This window comes from Ornithodoros turicata, chromosome 3, assembly GCF_037126465.1.
Source record: "Ornithodoros turicata isolate Travis chromosome 3, ASM3712646v1, whole genome shotgun sequence".
NCBI lineage: Eukaryota > Metazoa > Arthropoda > Arachnida > Ixodida > Argasidae > Ornithodoros > Ornithodoros turicata.
Window position 1 is genome coordinate 99877189 of NC_088203.1, and position 24210 is coordinate 99901398.

Below are 24210 nucleotides of genomic sequence, written 5' to 3' on the forward strand. Positions count from 1 at the left end.
CGCATATTCTATGTACCCCGAGACCTCGCCTCCGTCACCCACGTTTTTCTACGTTCGCCCCCCGTGCACCGATCCTTGGAAGCCCCCTACACCGGCCCCTGCCGCATCATCGCCCACTGTGATAAGACTTTCCGTATCCTCGCCAACGGTAAAGAGCAAACAGTCGGGATCGATAGGCTCAAGCCCGCCTACCTCCAAGACGATCCACTGCTAGACGAAACTACTACCGCTTCCAGCTACAACCCCGCAGCGCCTCAGCCACCCCCCTCGACCCGTCATGTGACCTGGGTTAGACCACTCCAGTCTTCCGGGAGGGGGGGCAACTGTAGCGCCACTCATTGCATGCCGGTAGCCTTCGACGACGACGAATCGGCCAGTTTGTTTCTCGTGCACAGCTCGCATACATATCGGCAGTTCAGTTCAGTGCCGCGCAGATTAAACCGACCTAACCTGGCTCCTGGTCTTTCTCGGTAGGACTTCCGTAACTACAAACCGACCGCCGTCGCCATATTGGCGCGGAGCGTTACTTACAGCGTAGGGAGTAAAGATTCGTTCGGATATCAGTTTTCCAGAGCCCTATCTCGCTGAACTTTTTTTTTCGGTTTGACAACAAAGCCCCTCATATCACAAGCGGATTCGGGTTTCTTTGGATGGCGTGACAATGACCTCAAAAAAGGCTCCACCCACGATCGGCAAAAGATCAGAGAATGGCCAGGCTCTCTGCCCTGTCCGCAGCTGTCACCGCCAAGCCAATTAATAACCACCACTCTGTCCGGCTCAATAGAGAGACTAGCAGCGTTTCCAAGGCAGCATGCCAGCCCGTCTAATGCGCCCCTGTACCTAGTGCGATCAACTGCACAGCCACGTGGTATTCGTAATGCAATGACAACGCAACACTCAGCAACCCAAAACTTCGCGCAACTCTCACGCGAAAGCATTACACCAGCCGTGAACTGAGTTTGTCGCAGTGATTTATCCAGACTCCCCTTGCAGCCCCCTAACACCTCCAAATGTTCAGTGACAACCCCTAACTTTTTCAGCGACAGGGAACGCGGTGTATTCTCCTTCGGTATATCGCTTGTTGTGACTGAGGTGAGCTGTAGGACATTTACTCACAAGCACGACAGAGACATATTGTGTCATGGGAGTTCCTTTCAAACGAAGCGAGCTATTACCAGAAGACACATTTGTGTGAGGGATTCATTGGCGAGTCCTTTGGGCAAGAAAAGGTTTCGCTGAAGTGTTGCGAATCCATAAGAGGTACGTTGCATCTTTCATCCGAAGGCGGATGGGTTTGAGGCATCAGGTCTGGGAATTCCTTTCCACACCACACTAGACATCCGGAAATATAGAAGATCTTGTCCTTCGTAAAACCCTTCACGTTGCCCAGACTGACATGCGACTTTTCCGAAGCCGCCTTGTATGCCCTCAACAGGGACGTAGTACCCATCGTGTCTGCTAGATACTCCAGGGGATAATCTTTGTAAGCTCTAGCTTTCGGAGCTTTCTCAATTGTCTCGTTGTGGCAACGAACGATCTTGTCGTACTCCGCAATACTCTCGTTGGTAAACCACGGTTTGAAATGTCCTGCACCGTCATAATTTCTGCCAAACGTATCGTAGCCGTGCATTAGTTCATGTGTCACGCCGCTGCCTAGGGCTCCATAGTTCACTTCTGGAGGAGCACCATACGAAAAGACTGGCGTTAGCAAGAGAGCGTTTGTAATGATTATGCGATTTGCCGTCGGCACGTAAGCACCATTTATGAAATATGGAGGAAACGTGGTTTCGATGGGTGAGGAGTCGCCCAGTATTTCGTTCCACTCGCGCTTTGTCCAAAACTTCTGGACCTGAATGTAGTCCTCAATGAAAGTTCCATTTAGGTCAGGAAGATCTTTGAAGAAGGCGTCTATTTTCATGGCGGAGTTAAATTCCGGCAAGTAACCAATATCTTTTTTCATCAGAGAAAGTTTCTTCAGAGCTCCAACGCGAGTTGTCTCGTCCAGCATACGTGAAGACTCGAAGGACTTCTTAATCTCGTGGACAATTGTCTGAATAATATCCCTGACGAGATTCAGCCTCGAACTGTTCACTATGGGGAACAGGAACCCCGAACCTGCAGTTTTCGGGAACATTATCGTAGTTTTGTCCAGGCACATGGAAATATTCAGAAGATTAGGCGAATAACTGTCCGATGGGTTCAACAAGGAAGCTTCATACAGGTAACGGGCAGTCTTCCATGCAAAGAATATCCTTAATTCATTTGCCGTTGCATTTCTGAATTTGCCGAATAAATTGTGGAAGAAATGAACATCGTTAACTGTCATACTGACTTTTACGTCTTTCGGAAGTCTCGAGTCTGTATTATCCTCCAGGGCTTGATTCCACCGTTCTGACAAAGTCGTGTCGTTGTTTACCAAAAGGCCTAACTTCGAGAACAGGAACAGAAGCTTCTTGCTTCCTGACGTTTTGCTGCCAGTGTACTGAACTTGCGACAGATAGGCTAAATTATTCTCCGCAGCAATGATCTCATTTGGGAGATCGCGGAGGTCCATGGAGAGGATTTCCGATAAAAGTAGCGTAATCTTATCCTTCCTCGCCTCTCTGTCTTTCTTGACGGTGTGTAGTAACATCCAGGAGTCTTGTCTCATGTGGAGCACAACTGGTTTGTCGTTCACCCTGTATGACTTTTCTATGCGAAATATGAGGGTAATGTCGAAAACAAAAATAAATTTCACCATAACATCGAGTAGGTCGAATTTCATGTCACTTGTAAAACTCATTCCTTGCTGCGTTAAAAGCTGTCTCAAGGCTTCAGTAGTCGTAACGTTATCGATATCGATGCAGTGTTGGTAGAGCGCGGCTGCTTTTTGATATCCTGTTTGCCCTCTGCCAGGGACCTTTACGTCTTGTAAATGCCTGGCCATATTTAAGGTGACGTTGCGCCGCATGACTTCCATATTGAATGCCTTGGTCGGATCATACCAGTGAGATAAGTTTTCCTGAGCTCCGTTACAGACGTAACTGTAAAAGTTTTCACAAGGATCTTTCCCTGTGTTCAAGGACACGTCAATAAGCCACCGCATGTATTGGCAGTCTTCGGTATCACATACTTTGTCAGTGTCTGGATGTTTCGTGGTGCGTGTTGACATGGTCGCCTTCGCAGTCGTCTCGGGTATCTCGGCCGTTGGCGTCGTGAGCCAGTGAGGAGCGTCTTCATAGTCTTCATAGCCCGCATCGGGAAATGGGTATTTGGGAGGAAGTTTGGGTACGACGACATGTTCATGGGTGGAGGTGGTGATATCTTCGTCGTCCGGTGTTGGTCTCCATTCGTGACGTGCAATCCAATAGACTGCTCCAAATGTCCCCATAACAAGAGTCACAAGGAGTACTGTTCTCAGCAAGGCGTAAGAAGTTTCGTTCTCCTTCTCCTGAAATTGAGAAAAATATAATTTGTTAATGAGACATAATCAGCATCTGAACTTTTCGGTTTCGAATGTCTTTCACACATGCGGGGCAGGCGCAAAATCCGGAGCTGTTTCTGCAATTCCGATGGAACTCCGAGCTATTGATACATGCCCGGTTACTTTATTTTTTTTTCCTCCATCAAACGTACCAGCATGCTTTGTTTAAACACATATTCCTCGCAAATAACGGAGAGAAGAAAGAAGGAAGTCACTGAGAAGGTTAGCCAGCTTTAGGACTGTGAACCCACATCTTCTGGATTACCGGTCCAGGGCTCGTACCAACTGAGCTAAGCTAACACGCCTCTCCAGTGACTTCCAAGGGTGCGCCATTTGAAGGGATAAACACATACACTCATTCACTCCACGTTCACTCTTACATGTCTTCTCACTCGCACACACATTCACACGACGGGGAGACCGAAGAGTCATCTTTTGAACGTGATGGGAAATGATGTTCTGAGGCTGGAACACAGAGAAAGGACAAATACATACAAAGCGCCTAACAAATTAATGAATTATTTCTTTCATCATTAATTTCTTAGGCACTCGAGGCTTTGTATGTATTTGTCCTTTCTATCTGTTCCATCTTCAGAACATCACTTCCGATCATGTTCAACGGTGATGTGACATGATGTGACATCAAGTGTGTTTCTCAAAGTTTAATTTTAGTGAGTTTTATTAGAACGCGGATAATATGGCTCCCGGAGTACCGTGTCTTTCCGCACCGGATCAACTGGTAAGATTCTGAGCCGTGCAAGCTGTCATTCGTTCCGGTAAGCAGGGTAACTTCATGGTGACGGTATCGAAGGTCTGCTAACACCTGCTATTATTGCTCTAACGACACTAAAACAAGGGGAAGAAAACTCGAAACCAGGTTGCTTGGAACAAGCAACCGGGTAGGGGAACTCATACGAAAAGCGGGAGCAACAGACAAAAGCCGACACAGGATTCGTTTAGATTGGATTAGGTTCGTGATGATAGCAGCGCCACGAAAATCTGGAAAATACCTATGATCACTTCATTTAGCCCAAAACCCTCCCTGAACGACGAAAAAGTCTGAAACCTGAAGGCCATAATTGGACATTAGAAGCCACAACGTAGCAATTTTACTTCATCTGGCATGTCCGCACAATTCAGTGCTGTACCCTCGTTACAAAGAGGCCCGCTACAATCCATCCAAGGTGCCGCAAAGGTGCCACTACAATCCATCCATCCAAAGTGACATATACCCCAACCATGCGTACGCAATGCTATTCAATACAGCGCAGAGGAGTGCTGACGTCGTCTTGGCACCTGCATTAAGCGACAAGGCTGACAGTTATGCAGCGTGTTTCACAAAAAAATGAGCCAAAGTTTAAAAATATAATGGTTCATCGCCTACCGAGAACAGGAACTGCATTGTGTTACCAGAGGTGTAGGGAATATTCAAACGTTTTTATTTTGTAACTAATCGGTTAGTAAAATTAATTTGTCAGTTTTGTAATTACACTTAAAAAAAAGGATGTACTTTAACTCCTTTTTCTTGCCACATATATCACTGCCTTTTGGAGAGTACAATTACTCTAAAAAAGGGGTCTTACTGGAGCCTTATTGGAGAGTGACCTTACTCTCCGGGAGGGAGTAAGGGAGTAATGTTACTCCCTCGAGGAAGTAAGGAGACTATTTTTGACAGTAATTGACCTCTCGAAAAGGGAGTGATATATGGGGCCAGAAAAAAAGGACTGAAAGTACACCCTTGTTTTAAGAGCGTATAAGGACCAGGGCCAAAATGTCATTGACAATGTTGTAGCGGGAAATACTAAGACACGAAACTTTTTCGTTTAATTGAGAGAGGTCGACGCGGGACCTGTGGCAGACGAGCGAGGAGCGTCCGGCTATTGAACAAGGACTAGTCACAGCTCTTATTCACATTTTGACATTTTGGCTTGACATTGACTCCTGGCGCGTATGCGAGAGGTCCCGCGCCGATTTTGTGTTTTTTGTGTTACCAGTCACCATGCTCATATTTCGCGAAACGCCACCTTGTATACGAGAGCATTCCCAACTACTCTAATCAAGGAAAATTCACGAATTAATTTATTATTTATATGTTTTCTCGAAACTACAACTGGCAGTATTGCAACTGTCATTGAACGCATCCGTCCGTAGGGGACACGAAGAGAACTCTCTTCACCAGCTCGCTTGCTTCTTAGCCTTCCTTTTAGGGTTACTTTGTTTAGTTTTTTTCTCTTCCTTTGTTTGTGTGTGTGTGTGTGTGTGTTAGAAGTTACCACTGGTAACGCATCCGCCTCACTGGTCCGTTTTACAGGTAAGCGATGAACTATTCTATTGTGAGGAGGAAGATCACCGATCCCAATCATCCCCATCGCTCTGATCATCGCGCGAGACCGCGCCCAAATCATTCTGGTCTCGGCCTCCATCCTTTCCGGCTGCTTATAAAGAACCTTACCTCCATTGGCTACACCTGTCTCGCTTTTCTACCTAACACTATCTTTAAACTTTGGCTCAATTTTTGTGAAACACCCTGTACGCGACAGCGTACGCAGCTTCTCTAATCAGAATGAATTCATTAATGATAGATGTTGCGTACGCGGTCCACAATCGGGTACGCTTCCACAATCAGGCCAACGTCTTCGCCGCGCGACTCGAACCGTGTGAAAATTCACGGCGAAGGGTGGCTACTCCAGGGTCGCGTGAAGCTAAGTCATACCTAGTTTTTCGAATTTTATTTTTGGGCGGATTCGGCGTATGTTTTTCGATGTTTATTGATTTTCACGAAATCGGCGTTTGGCGATGTTTTTCCTGGCGTGTACACGGCTTACCCGACAGTTATCGGCGAATAGAAATCCGCCCGACGCTCATTCAACATGGTGTTGTTCGCGGCGGCGGCGTTTTGCGGCTAACGAAAGAGTAGACGGACATTTTTCACAACCATCGTATTTCTGTATGGTTTTTCTGATCTGCATCAAGAACTGCTGGGCATGTGCAGCAATCTGTCTGTCGCTCTGTCGTATCCTGGAATGTCCCTTTGTATTCGGTTGTTTTCGATTAAAACCGAATGAGGGAAAATTTACCCGGCGTATCTGTTTCGGTGTTTTTCGATGAAAATCGAAAACACGGAACCCTAGTCATACCAAACTTGCGGGTTGCTCAGGTTGAATAACAAAAGAAGAAAGAAAGAAAAAAGAAGGAAAACGCCCCCCAAACCCAAGGTATACTATTGGCGAATTCGGGTGTTCATTCAATGCAACACGGCCTAGTGCTCGTTGCCTGGATCACGTGACCATTGTCTCTCGAACACGAGTGGGCAGGAATGTAGCGCTTTTAGTCGCTTGAATCCATAGATTGAGAAGTTACCCGTCAAAAAGAACTCGTTACAAGTTAAGTTACCGTGTGCAAAATGTAACTAAGTTAATAACAAAGTTCTTCAGCATGAAATGTAACTCGCAGTTACTGAGTTACTTAAAAAAAAGAACGAGTTATTTCCAAGTTACTTCGGACACAAAATAGCATTACGCAGGTGCAATGCGCGTGAGCAGTTGAGTTAGACCTTCAGTTGCCTGCGGAGGAGTGCAACACGCTTAGATCGTTTTCGTTTATGTCCAACAATAGACCGCTCTCTGTTTGTAAACAAATGACGTCATAGTGTTCGACAGCGCCAAAATTTGGTAGAATTGAACTACGTTCGAAGCTAGAGGTGAACAAGGTCGCGCCCGAAAACCACGGTCTTGATGGGATTAAGATATGGTCCCTTAAAGGGACGCGACCCTCGGTCCTACTTTTCTTTCTATGGGAGGCAGCGAACAAGTACCCGTTCGTGGAACCCAGCCCTCTCCTTCCGATTTGTTTCGGTTTCAGTCTGTCTACCAATGTCATGATGACGTTTCTCTGGTAGAGGTCTATTCGAACGCTTTGCATCTTTCTCCCTGTGGGCGCACAATGGTTCAGCTTCATTTCAATCGCAGTGGTTCGCACTTCCTGAACAAAATACTGTCGTTGATTGAATATCACGTTTTATTGCAAAAAATGCCACGAAGGAACCGGAGAGAAAGAAAGAAAATATGTGGACGTGAGTGAAAAGCGCGTTAAAAGTAACTTGGAACTTAACTGATGGAGTTACTTTGGCAAAGTTACCTGAAAATGGAACGAGTTCCCCTGAAAGTTACCACGGCGCAAAAGTACCGACTTAAGTTACAAGTTACCCAAAAAAGGAACTTAGTTACAGTGACGAGTTACTTGTAACGAGTTACCCCGAACTCTGCTTGAATCACGCTAAGGGTCATCGCGGTCGCCCGTCTTCGGGTTCCGTCGTGTGCTCAACCGCGTGAGCTTCGACGTGCGGGCCAATGAGGGCTCTCGCCACCATCGCAGTGCGGATGCGACGACACCGGATATAGTTCGGGCAACCCGCTGCTCGGTCGATTGGAGCCCGGGTGAAAAAAGTGCTGGCAAGCAAATTCCGGGCGCTCGGAAAGCACCACGCGAAGATGCGAGATTGCTTCGCTTTGACCAAACAACATGACTACTCGGGATCTGGCAAAAAAAGTTGCCCCGTAATGACCACCCGAAATCCCCATATGAAATAAATGTGTTTCGTCAGCGCGATCGTAACGGGGAGATGGGCATATCAGTCAGATAAGCGGGGTGGGGGAGTGGCGAAGCTTGTCTGACGCTCTTAGTTTTTCTTCGCCCCTCCCCGTTGCGAAGTAAGCCCAAGAACACGTAATTCATTCGTGGACAGGGGAGCCTTTTGCTCTTCACCGCGACGAGCAGCGACAGAACCGAAAATTAATTAATTATTGAAACAAATGACCCGCTTCGGTGACAGATTTTTCTCTAAAAAGTGTCCACCGAACGTCCCAAAAGGGGTAGCCACTCCCACTCATTAAAACGGTTAGAGGCTTGTAGGAAAAGGAAGTTCTTCGATTGGTGCACCCGTTCGCCAATTATTTAGCCAGGGGATTTAACTGAAATGTCCAGTATACCGACTCAGTATAGAGAGTGTTTATTTTATTTTTGTGTAAATGTGGATGGGTGTAGTTCCGTAGACGGGCTTATGTCTTTTTCTAATTAGCCGGAGTGTTCAAAAGCGAAATAATGTACTGAAGTGAGAGAAGACTATATAGCGAATATATATATATATAAAAACAAGAATTACAAATATGTGTGGTCTAGAAGTTTTTTTATATGCATCTGAACAACCCCTTCTGGTGCACTTCTAGCGCTGGAGAAACACGGGAGTGTTAAGCCTAACGGATTCGAAACTTATCTTGCTAAAGGTAGGGTCGTTTAAATGGGCTAAATCACCTCACTTTAGTGAGGTTAGGTTAAGTTCGATTCTAAAAATTGGGGGGGGGGGGGGCGCCGCTCCCCCAGGCACGCACTAGGCGGTGCGGGCGTCGAGACTGTGCCTCGGGTTAGGTCAGAAGGTCCTCAGCCAAGATGGCGGATTGCCTCGAAGAAACGAGCGATAAAATTTAATTTTTGTATGTTTGGTACGTTATACGACGTTGATTTTTGTTTGATTTTATCCGTAATTTTCTCATATTTCTGGTGAAATCATGTGTTATTTGGTGTCTACTTCAGTTTGCTTAAAGAAAGCCATAAGCCCGGCTATGGAACTACAGCCATTTGGATGTATGATAATTGACACAAAAAGGCGTACGCCTCTTTCTCTCCTCGAATCAGAAGCGATAACCCTATCATTAGCGGCAATGGTTGGCGCAGAGCGTGCGGTGAAGTTCTGTTTTTAGAATGTAGGACACGCCACAGTCTTGCGCATGCTCCGTTAACACGTTATGAAATGATGAATTGTGGAAATTACAATTTTAAATGCTGAACTGAACGGTATCGCACAGCTACATACTTCAATAGCTTTAACTGTATTCCACGACCAAACACCTGTAGAGTAATGCCTCGGTAGAATCAGTACAGAAACTCACCAATGTTGGCTTTTCTTCGTACGTTCTTTGATCTCCTCGCCATTGCTCTTGGTATTGTGTATGGCTGCTATCCGAGAAGTGTACGACCTGCATGTTTACACTCTTCTTGTCGGTGTGGCAGACAGCCAAAGGCAATGGGTCACGGATCAACGAGCGGATGAGACGGTGAAGGGTGAGGCACGGAGTTGAAGTATGGCGGGCTATAGTTGAAGAGGTCGAAGGCCAAATTCGAATGACACAGCAGAGAGGGTGATACAGAAAAACCTTCTTCTCTTCTTCTTCTTCTTCTGCCAATGAGATAATGGCCGTGAGCCACTAAGGGAGGTTGGCCAGGACAAAGGGGGAAAGAGATGTTTGTCTATGTTTGTGCAGTAATGATAGGGACTAAGGCCAGGTCAGATCCAAGTAACTTATGACATATATGACGTGTGATGACTAATACAGGAACTTCAGCCTCTTCTTCTTCTTCTTCAGCCACAAAGGATATGGCCCTTCTTCTTCTTCTTCTTCGTCCGACGGAGAATGGCCATTAGCCCCAAGGGAGATCGGCCAGGGCTATGAGGATGTCCAACTGTACTATGACTTGACGGTGACAATTTGGGTGGAGAATGTGAAGGTTGGTGGAGAATATAATGGTTGAAGTGGTGGAGGTGCTGAAGTTCGCTTGTTTTGGCTCCATGGCACAAGGGCAAGCATCGTGCATGTCGTGGTTATTTGCATAATTGACATGTAGAGGCATTGTAGTATTCATTAACAGAAGACATTGTGGTAGAGTCATTGTGTAGTAGTCAGTGTAGATGCGTGACTGTGTGTTTGACCGTAGGTTTCTAATCCAGGCAAGTAAGAGCCCGCGGAGTTGGATACTCTACACCGAAAGTGTGGCACGAAGTTATACTTGGGGTAAACCGAAGCAATCAGATGCCATTGTAACCTTCGGCCACCCTTTGCAGACTTATGTTGCTTTGACTCAGACCTAATGGGCTCCTTCGGCGTGCAGGTAACACACGGCGTGGTAACACTCAATGGGTGATTGTGGGTGGGTTGGTGAATGGGTGGATGCAAAGGTGGGCTACGCAAGCCCAACCGCTACCGACCTATCCCAGCTGGAAGTGCTGGAGGCTGCAAACGAAAGGAGGGCTGCTAGGGACAAGGGAACCCCCAGCAGACGGAGTGGAAGACTTATATAGGCCTCTCGAAGCCTAGCGTAAAAGCTGCATTGCATGAGGAAGTGCTCTACCGTCTCGTCCTGGCCATAGTGGGGACACGCGGGGGATGAAGAGCGGCCGGCTCGGTGAAGATAGAAGTTGAGAGGGAGGGCGAGGCAGCGAGCGCGCGTCAGCGAGACCTCTGACTGCCGAGAAAGACAGGAATTCGGCTTCCACGGTAGCACAGATGGGCGTACTTAGGGCGCAAAATGGGGCCAGAGGATAGCCGTGCATAATGTTTGTATCTGGCGACACACACATGTGCAAAGGGGGGCAGCAGGCCAATAACCGCCCCAGAGAGGGACATTTTTGCGAGGCAGTCAGCGGTCTCGTTTACAGCAAGCCCACGGTGACCAGGAACCCACGTTATGATGATATCGCGTATGTACGAGGGAGCGAGCGTAAGCAGAATGGAGAGCAAGTTCTGGGAAGGGGTCGCCAATGCGGAAACGACTCAGAGTGAATCTGAAAGCAAGAGCACCCTTTCCCAGGTGGGCGAGACCCTTTTGAGAGCTAGAATCATGGCGAGGAGCTCGCTATGAAATGGAGGGGTGAAATCTGGGAGCCGCACCGGGAACTGGAATTCAAGCTGAGGGAGGAAAAGGCCGACCCCAGAGCGCTCCTCTGAGACAGAGGCGTCAGTTGCGACCACAAGATGTAGCGGAAATTGATGAAGATGGTTCGTTAGCACTGTCTGCAGAGTACGCAAAGGAGCATGACGAACACTCGTGGGGAAGATGTCAATGACACTCACAGAAGGAGGGTCCAGCGGGGCCCCAAGTGGGAGGACATCCAAGAGCTCTCTCCAAAGCTCTCTCTTCTTCTTCTTCTTCTTCGTCCCACGGAGAATGGCCATTAGCCCCAAGGGAGATCGGCCAGGGCTATGAGGATGTCCAACTGTACTATGACTTGACGGTGACAATTTGGGTGGAGAATGTGAAGGTTGGTGGAGAATGTAGTGGTTGAAGTGGCTGAAGTTCGCTTGTTTTGGCTCCATGGCACAAGGGCAAGCATCGTGCATGTCGTGGTTATTTGCATAATTGACATGTAGAGGCATTGTAGTGTTCATTAGCAGTAGACATTGTAGTAGAGTAATTGTGTAGTAGTCAGTGTAGATGCGTGGCTGTGTGTTTGTCCGTAGCTTTCTATTCCAGGTAAGTAAGAGCCCGAGGAGTTGGATACTCTACACTGAAAGTGTGGCACGAAGTTATACTTGGGTAAACCAAAGCAATCAGATGCCATTGTAACCTTCGGCCACCCTTTTCAGACTTATGTTGCTTTGACTCACCGGAGCCACCGGAATTTCACAGACCTAATGGGCACGTTCGGCGTGCACGTGCGTAACACACGGCGTGGTAACACTCAATGGGTGATTGTGGCGGAGCAGAATCTTCATCTTCTTCCAAACTTCTTCTTCGACAAAGCAAGAATTGTAAGGCCAGGTTAGGCACGTGTGATAACTGATATAACGACGACTATGCATGTATAAGTGATAATGTATATATGGACGCATCACGATAATGTATGTATGCATCTCATTGGACGAAGAAGATATATACCGGGTGTTTCAGTTAAATCCCCGGGCTAAATAATTCGCGAACGGGTGCACCAATCCACGAACTTTCTTTTTTACAAGTATCTGTCTGATACAACCTACAAGCTGCACACCGTGTGAATGAGTGGGAGGCGCTCATTATTAAAATAAAAATGCAAATGAGTTTCGTAAAAAAGCGTAACTTCTGAAGCAGGGCGCTGTCGGCATTAAAATGGGTACTACCCCTTTTGAGACCTTCAATGGACACCTTTTAGAGAAAAATCTGCCACCGAAGCGGGTCATTTGTAGCAGTAATTAATTGGTTTCGGTTTACGTATTTTTGTCGCGGCTGGACGCGGCGCAGCGCAAAAGGACGCTCTTTCACTCCCTTATCCATCAATAAATTACGTCCTTACATTAATGAATTACACCAATGAATTACACCAATGAAATACGCTCTTTTGCGCTTCGCCGCGACCAGCCGCGACAAAAATACGTAAACCGAAACCAATTAATTACTGCAACAAATGACCCGCTTCGGTGGCAGATTTTTCTCTAAAAGGTGTCCACTGAAGGTCCCAAAAGGGGTAGTACCCATTTTAATGCCGACAGCGCCCTGCTTTAGAAGATACGCTTTTTGACGAAACTCATTTGCATTTTTATTTTAATAATGAGCGCCTCCCACTCATTCACACGGTGTGCAGCTTGTAGGTGGTATCGGACAGATACTTGTAAAAAAGAAAGTTCGTGGATTGGTGCACCCGTTCGCGAATTATTTAGGCCGGGGATTTAACTGAAACACCCGGTATATGTAGGAATGTCCGTACGTGAAAATGTATGAGAGAAGCCCCCTTGCGGCTCGCGGCCATCTTCCTGGGAAGAAGAAGAAGAAGAAGAAGCGACAAAGTGGCTAGAAGCGGTTCGAGAGTACCCCCCAATGTACGACACGAGACCTCCTACCAGAGAGTCGCACCGAACACGGACCCAAACCGAAAACCGTTATTAACCGTTATTTTTGGCCCAACCGGAACTGAACCGGACCGAAACAGTCGACACCATCTTGGAGCTGAACCGGGCCTGAACCGTTAAAAAATTACCGCTAACCGGTTCCAATAACGGTTAATACGGAACTGAAGGCGGAACATTGTACGTTGTGCACGAACATAAAAGCTATTTTTTCTGTCTGTTTCTTCTTTTATTAGTTTCATACAGCTTCATACTTCTTTTATTAGCTTCATACTACAGCGGCGCCACTCCGATATCCACCATTTCTGTACGCAGGATCCCGAGCTGTGGTTCGCTCAGATAGAGCGACAGGTTGATGCTCGGCAGGTGTCCTCGCAGGCGACCAGGGACCAGGACGCAGGACGCAGGACCAGGGACGCAGGTTTGGCCACGTCGTCAGCGCCCTGCCCATTGAAATTCCGGCCGAGATTCGCGACCTGATCATGTGCCCGCCGACGGAGGCTGCCTACGAAACCATCAAGAGCGACCTGCTGCAGCGCACGACCCTCTCCACCCACCGCCGCCTTCAGCAGTTGCTTAGCGCAGAGCAGCTTGGAGACCAGACGCCATCTCAACTGCTGCGTCGCATGAGGCAGCTTATAGGCGACACTTGCCTGGACGATGCCTTCATGCGAGAACTTTTCCTGCAACGTTTACCACCTGATTGTCGACCTACGTCAGCCTCCCGTAACGAACAACGTTACTGCCACCGACCCCGTTGGAGCGACTGCTTTCATCCCTGCTAGCGCTCCACAGTTGCCTACCATAGCAGCCCTCACGTCAATTGTGTCTTCGTCGCAGGCAAGCGTTGATCGCCTCACGTCAGTGGTGACGGGACTGACCACGTTGGTCGTCAGCGCGTCTGCAAGATCACGATCCTCTTCCCCCTACCACCGAGGCGACCCTCACCGCCGGCGCAACTCGCCACGCCGCTATCGTTCCCCATCCCCATCGTCCCCCTACTGTTGGTAGCACGCCAGATTTGGTGCGGACGCCCGCCACTGCCGTCAGCCTTGTGCGTGGCAAGAGCACCAGGGAAACTTCAGCCCCAGCCACAGAGGGCGGCAGCGGCAGCTGGGTCCGGTAGCTACCGCCTCGTTTACGTTATCGACGCTATCAATAACATTAACTTCCTCGTCTGGCGCAGAAGTGAGCATCATCCCTCCGTGGCCTTCCGACAGCCGAAGCTTATCTTCTCACTCCCTTTTGGCTGTCAATTCTTCACCCATCAGCTGTTTTGGAGAGCCTTCCCTCACGTTGAACTTCGGGCTCCGCCGGAACTTTCCATGGGTTTTCATAATCGCGGACGTATCACAGGCCATTATCGGTGCAGACTTCCTGCTGCATTTTGGCCTCCTGGTTGATGTCAAGAACCGCAGGTTGCTCGATAACAACACCGGTTTGTCCGTTCATAGCATACGGGCGTTCCACCAACCGATAAGCCCGGTCCTCGCCAGGCCCTCCGCTCCTGCTCGCTTCCGTGACATTCTCAATGAATTCCCCGTTGTCATCAGACTGCCGTCGACCGACACTCCTCCGAAGCATACCACCACGCATCACATTCTCACCAAGGGGCCGCCTGTTCATACAAGACGACGTAGACTCCCGCCTGATCGGCTCGCCCTCGGGTATACATCCGGCCTTCCAGCAGCCCCTGGTCCTTGGCACTCCACATGGTGCCTAAGAAGGACACGGGGGATTAGCACCCCTGCGGCGATTATCGCGACCTGGACGCCGTGACAATTCCGGACCGGTACCCGATCCCGCACATCTGCGACTTTACTGCCAACCTACCATGGCGCGAAGATATTTTCGAAAATCGACCTCATCAAAGCCTACTACCAGATTCCGGTAGAGCACGCCAACTGCCGAAGCGCCGAGACGTCGTATCCGTCGACAGGGTCAAGCCGGCCTTCCTCCCGCTGGATGCCCCGGCCCCAGCGTCCCCGCATGCCCCTGCCAAAGGCTTCAGCACCTTCACCGGCAGCACTTTCGCCGAGAAGGGTCCGCTGGGAGTCCGGCCCGCCTTCGGTGCGACTCGTGCCGTCGCAGCCTTCGGTCCAGCAGGGGGGCCCCTAGTAGCGGCACTGTGCGTAGCCGACGATGAAGATATCACCAGGCGCGTGTTGCCCACGCCCAAACTCTTCTGCACCAGCCACCCAGTGATTCTCATTCTTTTCCCAGCTGTTCGCCAGTAAACAGCCTAGTCCCACCTTAGGCCTCTGGTCTCTTTCACTCTCGGCCTAACATGCCGATATATTGGTGCCCTACTCAATACTTTGTGCGAGAAGTATATTTAAAGTATTTAAAATTAGTTTTCAATATTTGCTATTCAGTGCTCAAAATACTTTCCTTGCTCGTCAAGGTGTGTCCAACGCACTTTCCCGCTGTGTCCAGATTTTCAGGGGAACCGGACGTTTCGGTGCACGGCCACGGCGGTACATTTTGGGGCACGCACATTTCGGAGCTCGGTTCTTCGAACAGTTCGGTGTACGGACAGTTCATTCCACTCATTTGTACCGGGCCACGTTCGGAATACGCGTTTCACCCACTGCTAATACTGAAGTACTTTAAAGAGTACGCTGGATACTTCTTGGGGTACTTAGTATCTACTCAAATTACTTTGTACTTTGTAGAGTACTTTGTACTCTATTTTAAGCACTTTTTACGCGGAGTATTTAGCATCTGATTTTTAAATACGTTCGCGCAGTATATTGTGCATGTCTGATCTCAGCCGCCCGTACCGATCGCTCGCATAAATTGAGCATTTCCCGGAAGAGGTAAAGAAGAGGCGCTCTATTTCGCCGAGAAGCAAAACCGAGCCACTTGCTTTCCGGTTTCGGCTCCATACAACTCCACAGTTTCAGAACTGGAGAGGTGTGCTGGTAGAGCGCCGAAGAGGGCCCCCATGGGGCGTGTGCAAATCGACCTCATTGGGCTCTCACAAGTAACGTTACAATAACTAAATACGCTACCTTTACTTAGCGACCCTAGGTAACGTAACCCCAAACTCTAAAGAAGCTACAGTGTCCTTACGTTTATTGCCCCACGCTCTTCTCCTTCTTCGACCTCAGATTCTGCCGGTACTGGTCGTTAGCCACCAAGGGAGATTGGCGAAGGCTTCTTCTTTCGAAGAGTCGTTGGGGCGCCTCCTTTTCTTCCGTTCTTCATAGCAGTTCCTCTTGACATCGCCACCTATAGATCCAGAAGGCCTGCTTATTGCCTCCTCTCCGTACTTCGCTACGTGGACATACAAAGTCAGAATTCGTCTGCCACTGCGAAACGCCTCAGGAACTCGCAACTCGCTAACTTAGAACCTTTATTTAACCCATTCCTTCACTCACTCATTCGTACGTTCATTCATTCATTCATTCATCCATAGTGATCAAGAGGGTAAAGTAATACACAGTCCAGCTTGTTGAAACGTCAAGGAAACTACTACCGAAAGAATGAAGCACGAAGTCAGAGTAACTTTTTTTTTTTATTACGCGTTAGCGCTTCCAAGCAAGTGTGGCTATGAGCGGAGTACAGACGTGGACAGATGGAGAGAGGACAGCAGGAGTGGGAGACAGAGGGATTAGTATGCGTCATGGGCCGACTTCAGGTGGAACTTGCCGAGGTTCGTCTGGAAAGTCTTCGGAAAACATCAGGGATAACATCAGACAGCACAGACAGTGAGAGGTTTCGAACCCGGACATAGCAGCAAAAGTCTGAAAAGGGCGGCCGAAGGATACAGTGGCATCTGTTTGCTTTGGCTTATCCCAAGTTTCACTTCGTGCCTCACTTTCAGTGTTGCATATCTAACTCAGAGAGCTTTTACATACGCAGAATGTAAAACTACAATCAAACACACAAAGACATACATCTCCAACGATTCTACATGTGAATTATGCAAAATAACTGGACATGGGTGGTGGCACAAACTTTGAGCAATAGTTGCCCTTGTGCCATAGAAGCAAACCAAGCAAACTAAAGTAGCCCTCATTTACCACCTCCATCGCTTCAAGCTTCACATTGTCCACCCATATTGCCATCGTCATGTCATAGTATAGGTAGACAACCTCATAGCCATGGCCGATATCTCTTAGGCTAAGGGTCATTCTCCGTGGGAAGAAGAAGAAGAACAATATCCTTTCTGTTCTGTTCTGTTCTTATACTGTTCTCTCGCTTCAATTGAGTGAAGCACGCTTGACCCACCCTGCAGTTGGCAATACAAAGTACGATGGGTGAACGTTGGATGATTCAATCTGCGTTCGATTCAAATCCAGCCTTTCCTGATTCAGTAAGTCTTCCAGAAGTTAATTCAGCTTTCTGCCTGCAGTGTTTTCTGTTCATATGGTGAACAAGGTGTAGTGTACTTAGCGTTGCAAGTCTTCAACAACTATTTGGGAATACTATTCTAATGGCTTTCGTATTTTGCGCTTTTAAAGCTCCCGTTTTCATCAAGTTTGCAGCGATCTGTAGCTGTCTATCCTGTGACTTCGATAATGCCGCTGCTCATTAACATCAGAGAAGTAATAACGCAGTGCTGTCATTGCCAGGCTTCTGCGCGACCTACGTCGCCTATGATATTTCCTGGTGCTTGATTTACATTTTAACCCTCGCAACCATAAGCAAACACCAGCAAACATGGCGGACAAAGCACATGAGACGCAAAATTTAGTTTCGGACTACATGAGTATCAACCTGTGTGCTGGCAACGGCGCATGAACTGACTGTTGTTTCGTTTGAGGCTTTCTGGCCTAACCCTACGCTCTTATAGAAATGAACTTCACCACATAGCACGCTCCCAGCCAACCATCATCCCGAATGACAACGTTCTCGGACCTGATTTGTTGAAAACGGCAGGTGGAGCCTATTCTGTGCCGTGCATAATGGCACAAAATAGGCTCCTCCTCCCGTTTTCAACAAATCAGGGGCGAGAACGTTGTCATTCGGGACGATGGTTGGCTAGGAGCGTGCTGTTCATTTTTAAGAGTGTAGTAGAATAAGACACTTGCCTACAGTGGGGAGAGGGGACAAACAAAGGCGACGTTTCGTAGTTTTTACGTCTCGTTGAGCGCGTTTCATTGTGCACCCAGGGGCAGTTCAAGGCTGCATATTAAACCTGTCCACCTGTAACATAGAGATAGCGAACAGGGTGTGTCAGCGGGGAGCATGCTGTTTGGTTGGGAGGACTTGATGTGAGTGACTTACAACTGATTGACACCTCTCTGAGCGTGGCATGGCATGCCTTCTTGTCTTGCATAACCCCGAATTAAAATGGCTGATAACACTGGGGGGAATCTGACCAGCCTATCGGATATTTTCCTTTCGAACACAGGCTGGAATGCTGAACGAAGAGGCGAGCCTGATTAGAACCATGAATTCGTCCGCATACTTGCAACAGGTAAGCAAGCCTGCGAAATGACGCACAGCTGACGGCACAATACAAGGGTGCGAGGTGTATTTGTGAAAATCGTCAGGTAAAACTGTCCGGTACGAAACTGCACAAAAACCAAGTTGGGTGTGTACACATTGGATGTATACCTGCTCTCTGGCAGCTCTCCGCCAGAACAACAATTTTATGAGGAACAGGAAGTTTCATCTCAGGGGCTATACCCCACCCCCATTGCTAGGGGTGATACGCGAAATGAAATAATCAGTCGCCTCGCAGTGAGGAGAGAAGTCCTACGGTGTTTAGAAAGGTTAGAAGCGCTTTGAGGGCAGAGCGTTGGTGAGCTGGATATGGCCGTGGACCAACAAAACGTTTGACAGAGTGGACGACAGCCCAGCTGGTTAACGGGGCACGAAACCTGAAGAGTGTATATGATAATTGCTTTTGCCACCCTGTTACACCCTTTGTCAGACGCTATGTTGACCTAGGTGACACTAGGTTGACCTAGGTGACTATAGAAGTTACCACCTTTCACACCCTTTTTTCTGAGAGTGTACTCCAAGCTGGACAGAGTCACACCGCATCTCACTCCCTCTCCCAGCCGGGGGAACCGTGCAGAAGCCAAACGTGGCAGGTTCGAACAGAGGAGGCGTAGATGGAATGTTTACTCACGTGACTTCCGGTGTTTCCCTGCTAGTCGAAACAACGACGAAGGAAAATCCATAACATGGCAGGCATGGCGCAACAGAAACACCAGTCAGCGGAAGCTGGCGCTGTCACGTGACCGCAACCCAACCAGATTTCGCAGCAGCTTCGACAGTGTTGCTGTGAGAGTGCTCCGAGCTGGAGGAAAGAGCTCCAAATGAACCAGTCGAATGCAGTGAGGGCGACTCTGTTTCGATATAGTCGAAGATGAAACGTTGCTCCAGAGCGCTCTATATAGAGCGATCGGAAGCAACCAGTCGAAGACACCATAATACCCCTGTCACACGGGATGATTCAGAGTCATTTTTGCGCAGTGCACCCCAACCAGCGAATGTCACTTTCACTGCTTGCTTGCTACACGGCTTAAGTAAGCGTGTCACTTATGTAGTCATGGCAATTACGACAGATAAATAAACGGCGAATAAATAAACAGAGAATAAACGGCGGCAAAATTTTTAGGCGTGCACCACAGTACCTTCCTCAGAATGTTTGTCTTCGATTTAGAAACACCTCCTGCAAATTATTTTCCAACATTAAACAAATTGGCCATGTGCCGCAACAAAATGGCCGGATGGCCACAAAATGGCCATCGAATCCAATGACCATTGAAAATGCATGTAGCGCCACCGAACGTGTAATGCGTCCACTTCTCAAAGAACATTGGGTCCAATGTTTCCTGACAGGTTGACACATTACACGCTAGGTGGTGCTACCTGCATTTTCAATGGTCATTGATCTCAGTGGCCCTTGAAGACTGCCCGTGTGACAAGGGTATAAGATACAGCTGCTAGAATCGTACAGGTTACATTGTGGTTTGAGGACACATTTTTGGCGCCGTCTTTTGTAATCATTGTCGTCTTCATTGTCACGCGTTCACTACATCGCATGGGAAGAGGAACCGCGAAAGACATACGGACGATGCCAATGATGGACCAAAGTGCTTCCGATCACATGACTGTACATAAGTCACTCTATCGAAGGGCGCAAAGCACTGAGGGTCGAAGTTTACGCCACATTGGTTGCGCCTAATGAACCTACAGTTGCTGAGCTTGAGGTAGCCACGCGAAATACAACGAAAAGTGTGTGCGCACGAAAATTTCGTGCCCATGTTCTGTTCCTGTACTTTACGACTTTGCGACGACAAGTCCTGAGGGCGCTATCTCGCTTGCGCTCTGACAAAAGTAGGAGACCGAGGCTTCCAACTTTGTCTTCCCGTGTCTTTGTCTATGTCTTGTGCTTTGCCTTGCGGTGTGACAAGGCGTTAGCGGTGTCGGGACACAAGCACGTTCAGCTAAAACGGTCTGTTAAACGTGTGTTAACTGTTCATCTGGCGTTAAAACAGAACTACAACGAACAATAGTCGTGTTCAACTTAAGAAGCAAAATTAGTGTAGTCTGTCACATCTCAAAATATCACTGCGCCGCAGATAGGGTGGGTTGGTGGCTGGCCGGACGATTGGGTCAAAGTCACGCTCGCTTCTCCGCGAGATCATGTAATTCATCATACTCACTCTGCTTCCGCATTGGCTGTTAAGACTGGCCACATGACACTACGCTGTGTGGTGGCGCTGCAGTATTTCTCCGGAGTTCTGACACGCCATTGACTCATAAGCAACGGTGTATGTAGTTGACGGAATCGACTTCTTTTCCTTCTTAAGTTGAACACGACTATAGTACAGCCATTTAATGGGAATGATCGTACGGCTTTGTGGCTTGTCAATTTCAAGCAGAAATCAGTGTACCATTTCAAGCGCGCACACACTGAACGGTCAAGATGTCCATTCACTTAAATTTGAGTGCAATTTACCAATGTGGTAGAAGTCTTATAGAAATGTCACTGCGCAGGATGAAGTGAGGGTGAGGATAATTCAACTTGAGATGCTAATTCAGCATAAATAGCCCGAGTCTCTATTTCGTTTAATCTGTCTTTCCAGGAGGAGGTGCCAGAGGTGAAAGACGAGTCTGGAGAAAACCTGTGTCTTATTGTGGCTATCTGCCTATTTGTTGCAACCACCACGACATTCTTAATTGCGATCTGGCTCATGAACGAATCCAGAGGAGGTCCACCAGATGGTGATACAGTACCACATCCTCCTCTATACACGGTTACTTTACCCAAAATCAGCCCCAGCCGAGATCGTTACGAAGTTGAACCTACAGATTATGATTATGATCCACACATTAGGACGGGGACAACGCCGATCTCGGTATCGAGAACTTGGCCATCGCCGCCAATCACTACCCCATCGCCGCCGACAACGCCGCGGCAGATAGCACCGACAACACAGACAACGCCGACAACGACACCGCAGACAACACAGACAACGCCGACAACGTCGACAACGACACCGCAGACAACGCCGACAACGATAACGCCGACAACGTCGACAACGACACCGCAGACAACGCCGACAATGCCGACAACGACACCGCAGACAACGCCGACAACACGGACAACGCCGACAACGATAACGCCGACAACGTCGACAACGACACCGCAGACAACGCCGACAACGCCACCGGAGACAACGCAGACAACGACACCGCAGACAACGCCGCCGAAGACAACTCCGACGACGACGCCAGCGACGCGGCCAACGACACCAACAACGCAGAGAACGCCAGCAACGCATTCAACAGATGCTACCACAGACGCTGACGGCAATATCATCTGCGGGACAGAAGACTGCAAATACATGCGCTGGCTGATTGACATGTCTGTAGACGCGAACAAAAATCCCTGCGACAATTTCTACACTTACGTTTGTAGCGGATCTTTTCATACATTTACCTATGATGACGACGGGGACTTCACTTTTACACAGATATACAAGAACATAACCGCCAGCGTACGGGAGGACATGAAAAAAGCTAGTGTACCCACAAGCGGACAGAGCGCATACCAGAAAGCAGTAGCGTTTTACAGACATTGCAAAGCTGCTGACAAGACCACCACGCTCCTTGGGATCAGGACGTTTTTGATGCATCTCGGAATGGACATCACTAAGCCCATGGCATTCGACCCTCTGGACGTCTGGGTACGCTTCCTAGTGGGCATCGACATTCCTCTTATATATGGCATGTATCTACAGGATTTGTTCAATGGAACCATCTTTCTAACGTTCTATAAGCAGAGGACCTTTTTAAATAGACTTAAGAACGTAACTGACAACCGAGATGAGATCAAAACTATACTAACGGAAATCTTCTCGACCAATATTAATGCGAGCCTTGTTGAGAGTGTTGTAGATGCCGAAAAGAGGGTCATCGAGGAATATCGCGCAGCACCCGGGAACCTAAGCGTAACAGAAGCATACCAAAAGAATCGTACTAAATGGGGGGGAATCGTTTACTTGGAAACATTGCTGGGGAGAGAGAACGACTATGATCTCGGTAAACGACTAAGGGATTCAGTCTTAAATCACACAGAATCCGAAGTAGGGCGAGTACTACTATACGATGTGCCGGCCGATATCTATATCAGGGATATCCTGTGCTTCAACAACTTCTTCGGAAAACATAAGACGATCGCAGAAAGTGACCTGAGACTGTATTTTACGTGGAGGACTGTCTCTTACCTTCATAACATCACGCGGGAATTTTATGGGCCAGACCGAAAATGTTTCTATTATACCCGGCGACTGCTCCGTGTCGCTTCCTTATCCAAGCTGATGCATAGTGTAGTGAACACTGCCAGGTTGGACATTGTCAACGCAATAGTGGATGCTTGCATGGCCGAAGTGAGCCAGTCATTCGGCAGCTCTGCATTGCTCACCAATCAGTTTGAACGCACGAGTGCTCAAGAGAAGTTATCGAACATGAGAAAGTACATCGGCTTTCAACCAAAGTTTGACACCCTGGAGAAAACGAACGAATACTATCGCACACTCCCAGACTTAAGCGGTCCGTTCATCATGGATTACTTGCGCGTTCAAGAGTACAGGAACGCATTGCGATTTAGACTATTCGGGACAAATCGAAGCGAGTACGTGAGAGAACTGGAACTGAAACCGCTTCCAATGGACGATATCAACGCCGGTAACGTCCGCCAGATTAACACCATCAAGGTTGCACCTGGTGCTATGCTCCGCCCGTTCATAACTGAGGGAGGGCCTCCGGAAGTGAACTTTGGTGCATTCGGCCGTGTCATCACGCACGAAGTTATGCACGGATATGACCTGATAGGACGTCGATACGATCAGCACGTAAACCGCAGAAATATTTTTAGTTCTGCCACTATGAAAAACATCAACGCTCAAATAGCGTGCTACAACGCAAGCATAGAGCACGTCCCAACAGCAAGACGGTATAGTGAATATCCAAACGAGTATCTGGCTGACGTCATGGGTACTATGTCAGTGTTTAGGGCGTACCAGAAGGCTGTGCAGACATCGAAGGTGTCACTCGGTAGAGTGAAAAGCTTAACCAGGGAGCAGATCTATTTCGTGTCGTGGTGTCTGCTGTGGTGTGGCAAAGATTACAAACCTGATCGAGTTGCACCTGACCATCCGCCGCTTCATGAGAGGTGTAATGTACCCTTAATGAACGATGATAACTTCAGCAAGGCATTTTCTTGCAAACCTAATGACCCAATGAATCCTCCACAGAAGTGTCCCTTTTGGTAGGCCTTTCAACGTGCAAAGTAAAGCCAGACTTCACAACACGGCTGGTCTCTTCTCTTTTAGTGTACGCTATTGTATCGAGACTTTCCTGTATTATGCATCACCTTTTTCCGTAGCTGTCTGGTCATTTTGCTGGGTAACACATTGAGCTGAGTAGCTTACTGTCTCTTTTAGCACATGTGCGTCACCTAGTATTGTCGCGTCACAACAAGTGGAATGTGCACATGCAAAAGAAGCAGGTTTCTTCGTGAACACTTTCCTTCCTCCGTAACTGAGACGGTAACGAGGACGGTAGCAATGTGAAAGAGGTAAACATTGCTTCCAGCACCGCGTCTCGTTGATTTTTCGACGCACT

General features: G+C 48.2%; 2 protein-coding genes across 2 annotated transcripts; one reads left to right on the forward strand and one right to left on the reverse strand.

Moving 5' to 3' along the window:
• Window positions 1-954: 954 nt before the first annotated feature.
• Window positions 955-9870, reverse strand: LOC135387545 (endothelin-converting enzyme homolog). Its single transcript, XM_064616697.1, has 2 exons — window positions 9409-9870; window positions 955-3430 (listed from the first exon to the last, which is right to left on the reverse strand). The coding sequence occupies exons 1-2, from the start codon at window positions 9499-9501 to the stop codon at window positions 1172-1174; spliced, it is 2352 nt and encodes a 783-aa protein (XP_064472767.1). The 5' UTR covers window positions 9502-9870; the 3' UTR covers window positions 955-1171.
• Window positions 9871-17291: 7421 nt separating this feature from the next.
• LOC135387546 (endothelin-converting enzyme 1-like) lies at window positions 17292-23896 on the forward strand. The gene is made up of 3 exons (XM_064616699.1): window positions 17292-17434; window positions 18476-18541; window positions 21168-23896. The coding sequence occupies exons 1-3, from the start codon at window positions 17375-17377 to the stop codon at window positions 23856-23858; spliced, it is 2817 nt and encodes a 938-aa protein (XP_064472769.1). The 5' UTR covers window positions 17292-17374; the 3' UTR covers window positions 23859-23896.
• The last annotated feature ends 314 nt before the right edge of the window (window positions 23897-24210 follow it).

Coding starts and splice junctions, on each gene's coding strand:
- LOC135387546 (XM_064616699.1), top strand. CDS start 17,375: ATGGGTGAACGTTGGATGATTCAATCTGCGTTCGATTCAAATCCAGCC. Junction 17,435..18,475: donor ATCCAGCCTTTCCTGATTCA/GTAAGTCTTCCA, acceptor TTTCGAACACAG/GCTGGAATGCTGAACGAAGA. Junction 18,542..21,167: donor CGTCCGCATACTTGCAACAG/GTAAGCAAGCCT, acceptor CTGTCTTTCCAG/GAGGAGGTGCCAGAGGTGAA.
- LOC135387545 (XM_064616697.1), bottom strand. CDS start 9,501: ATGCAGGTCGTACACTTCTCGGATAGCAGCCATACACAATACCAAGAG. Junction 3,431..9,408: donor ACGAAGAAAAGCCAACATTG/GTGAGTTTCTGT, acceptor TCTCAATTTCAG/GAGAAGGAGAACGAAACTTC.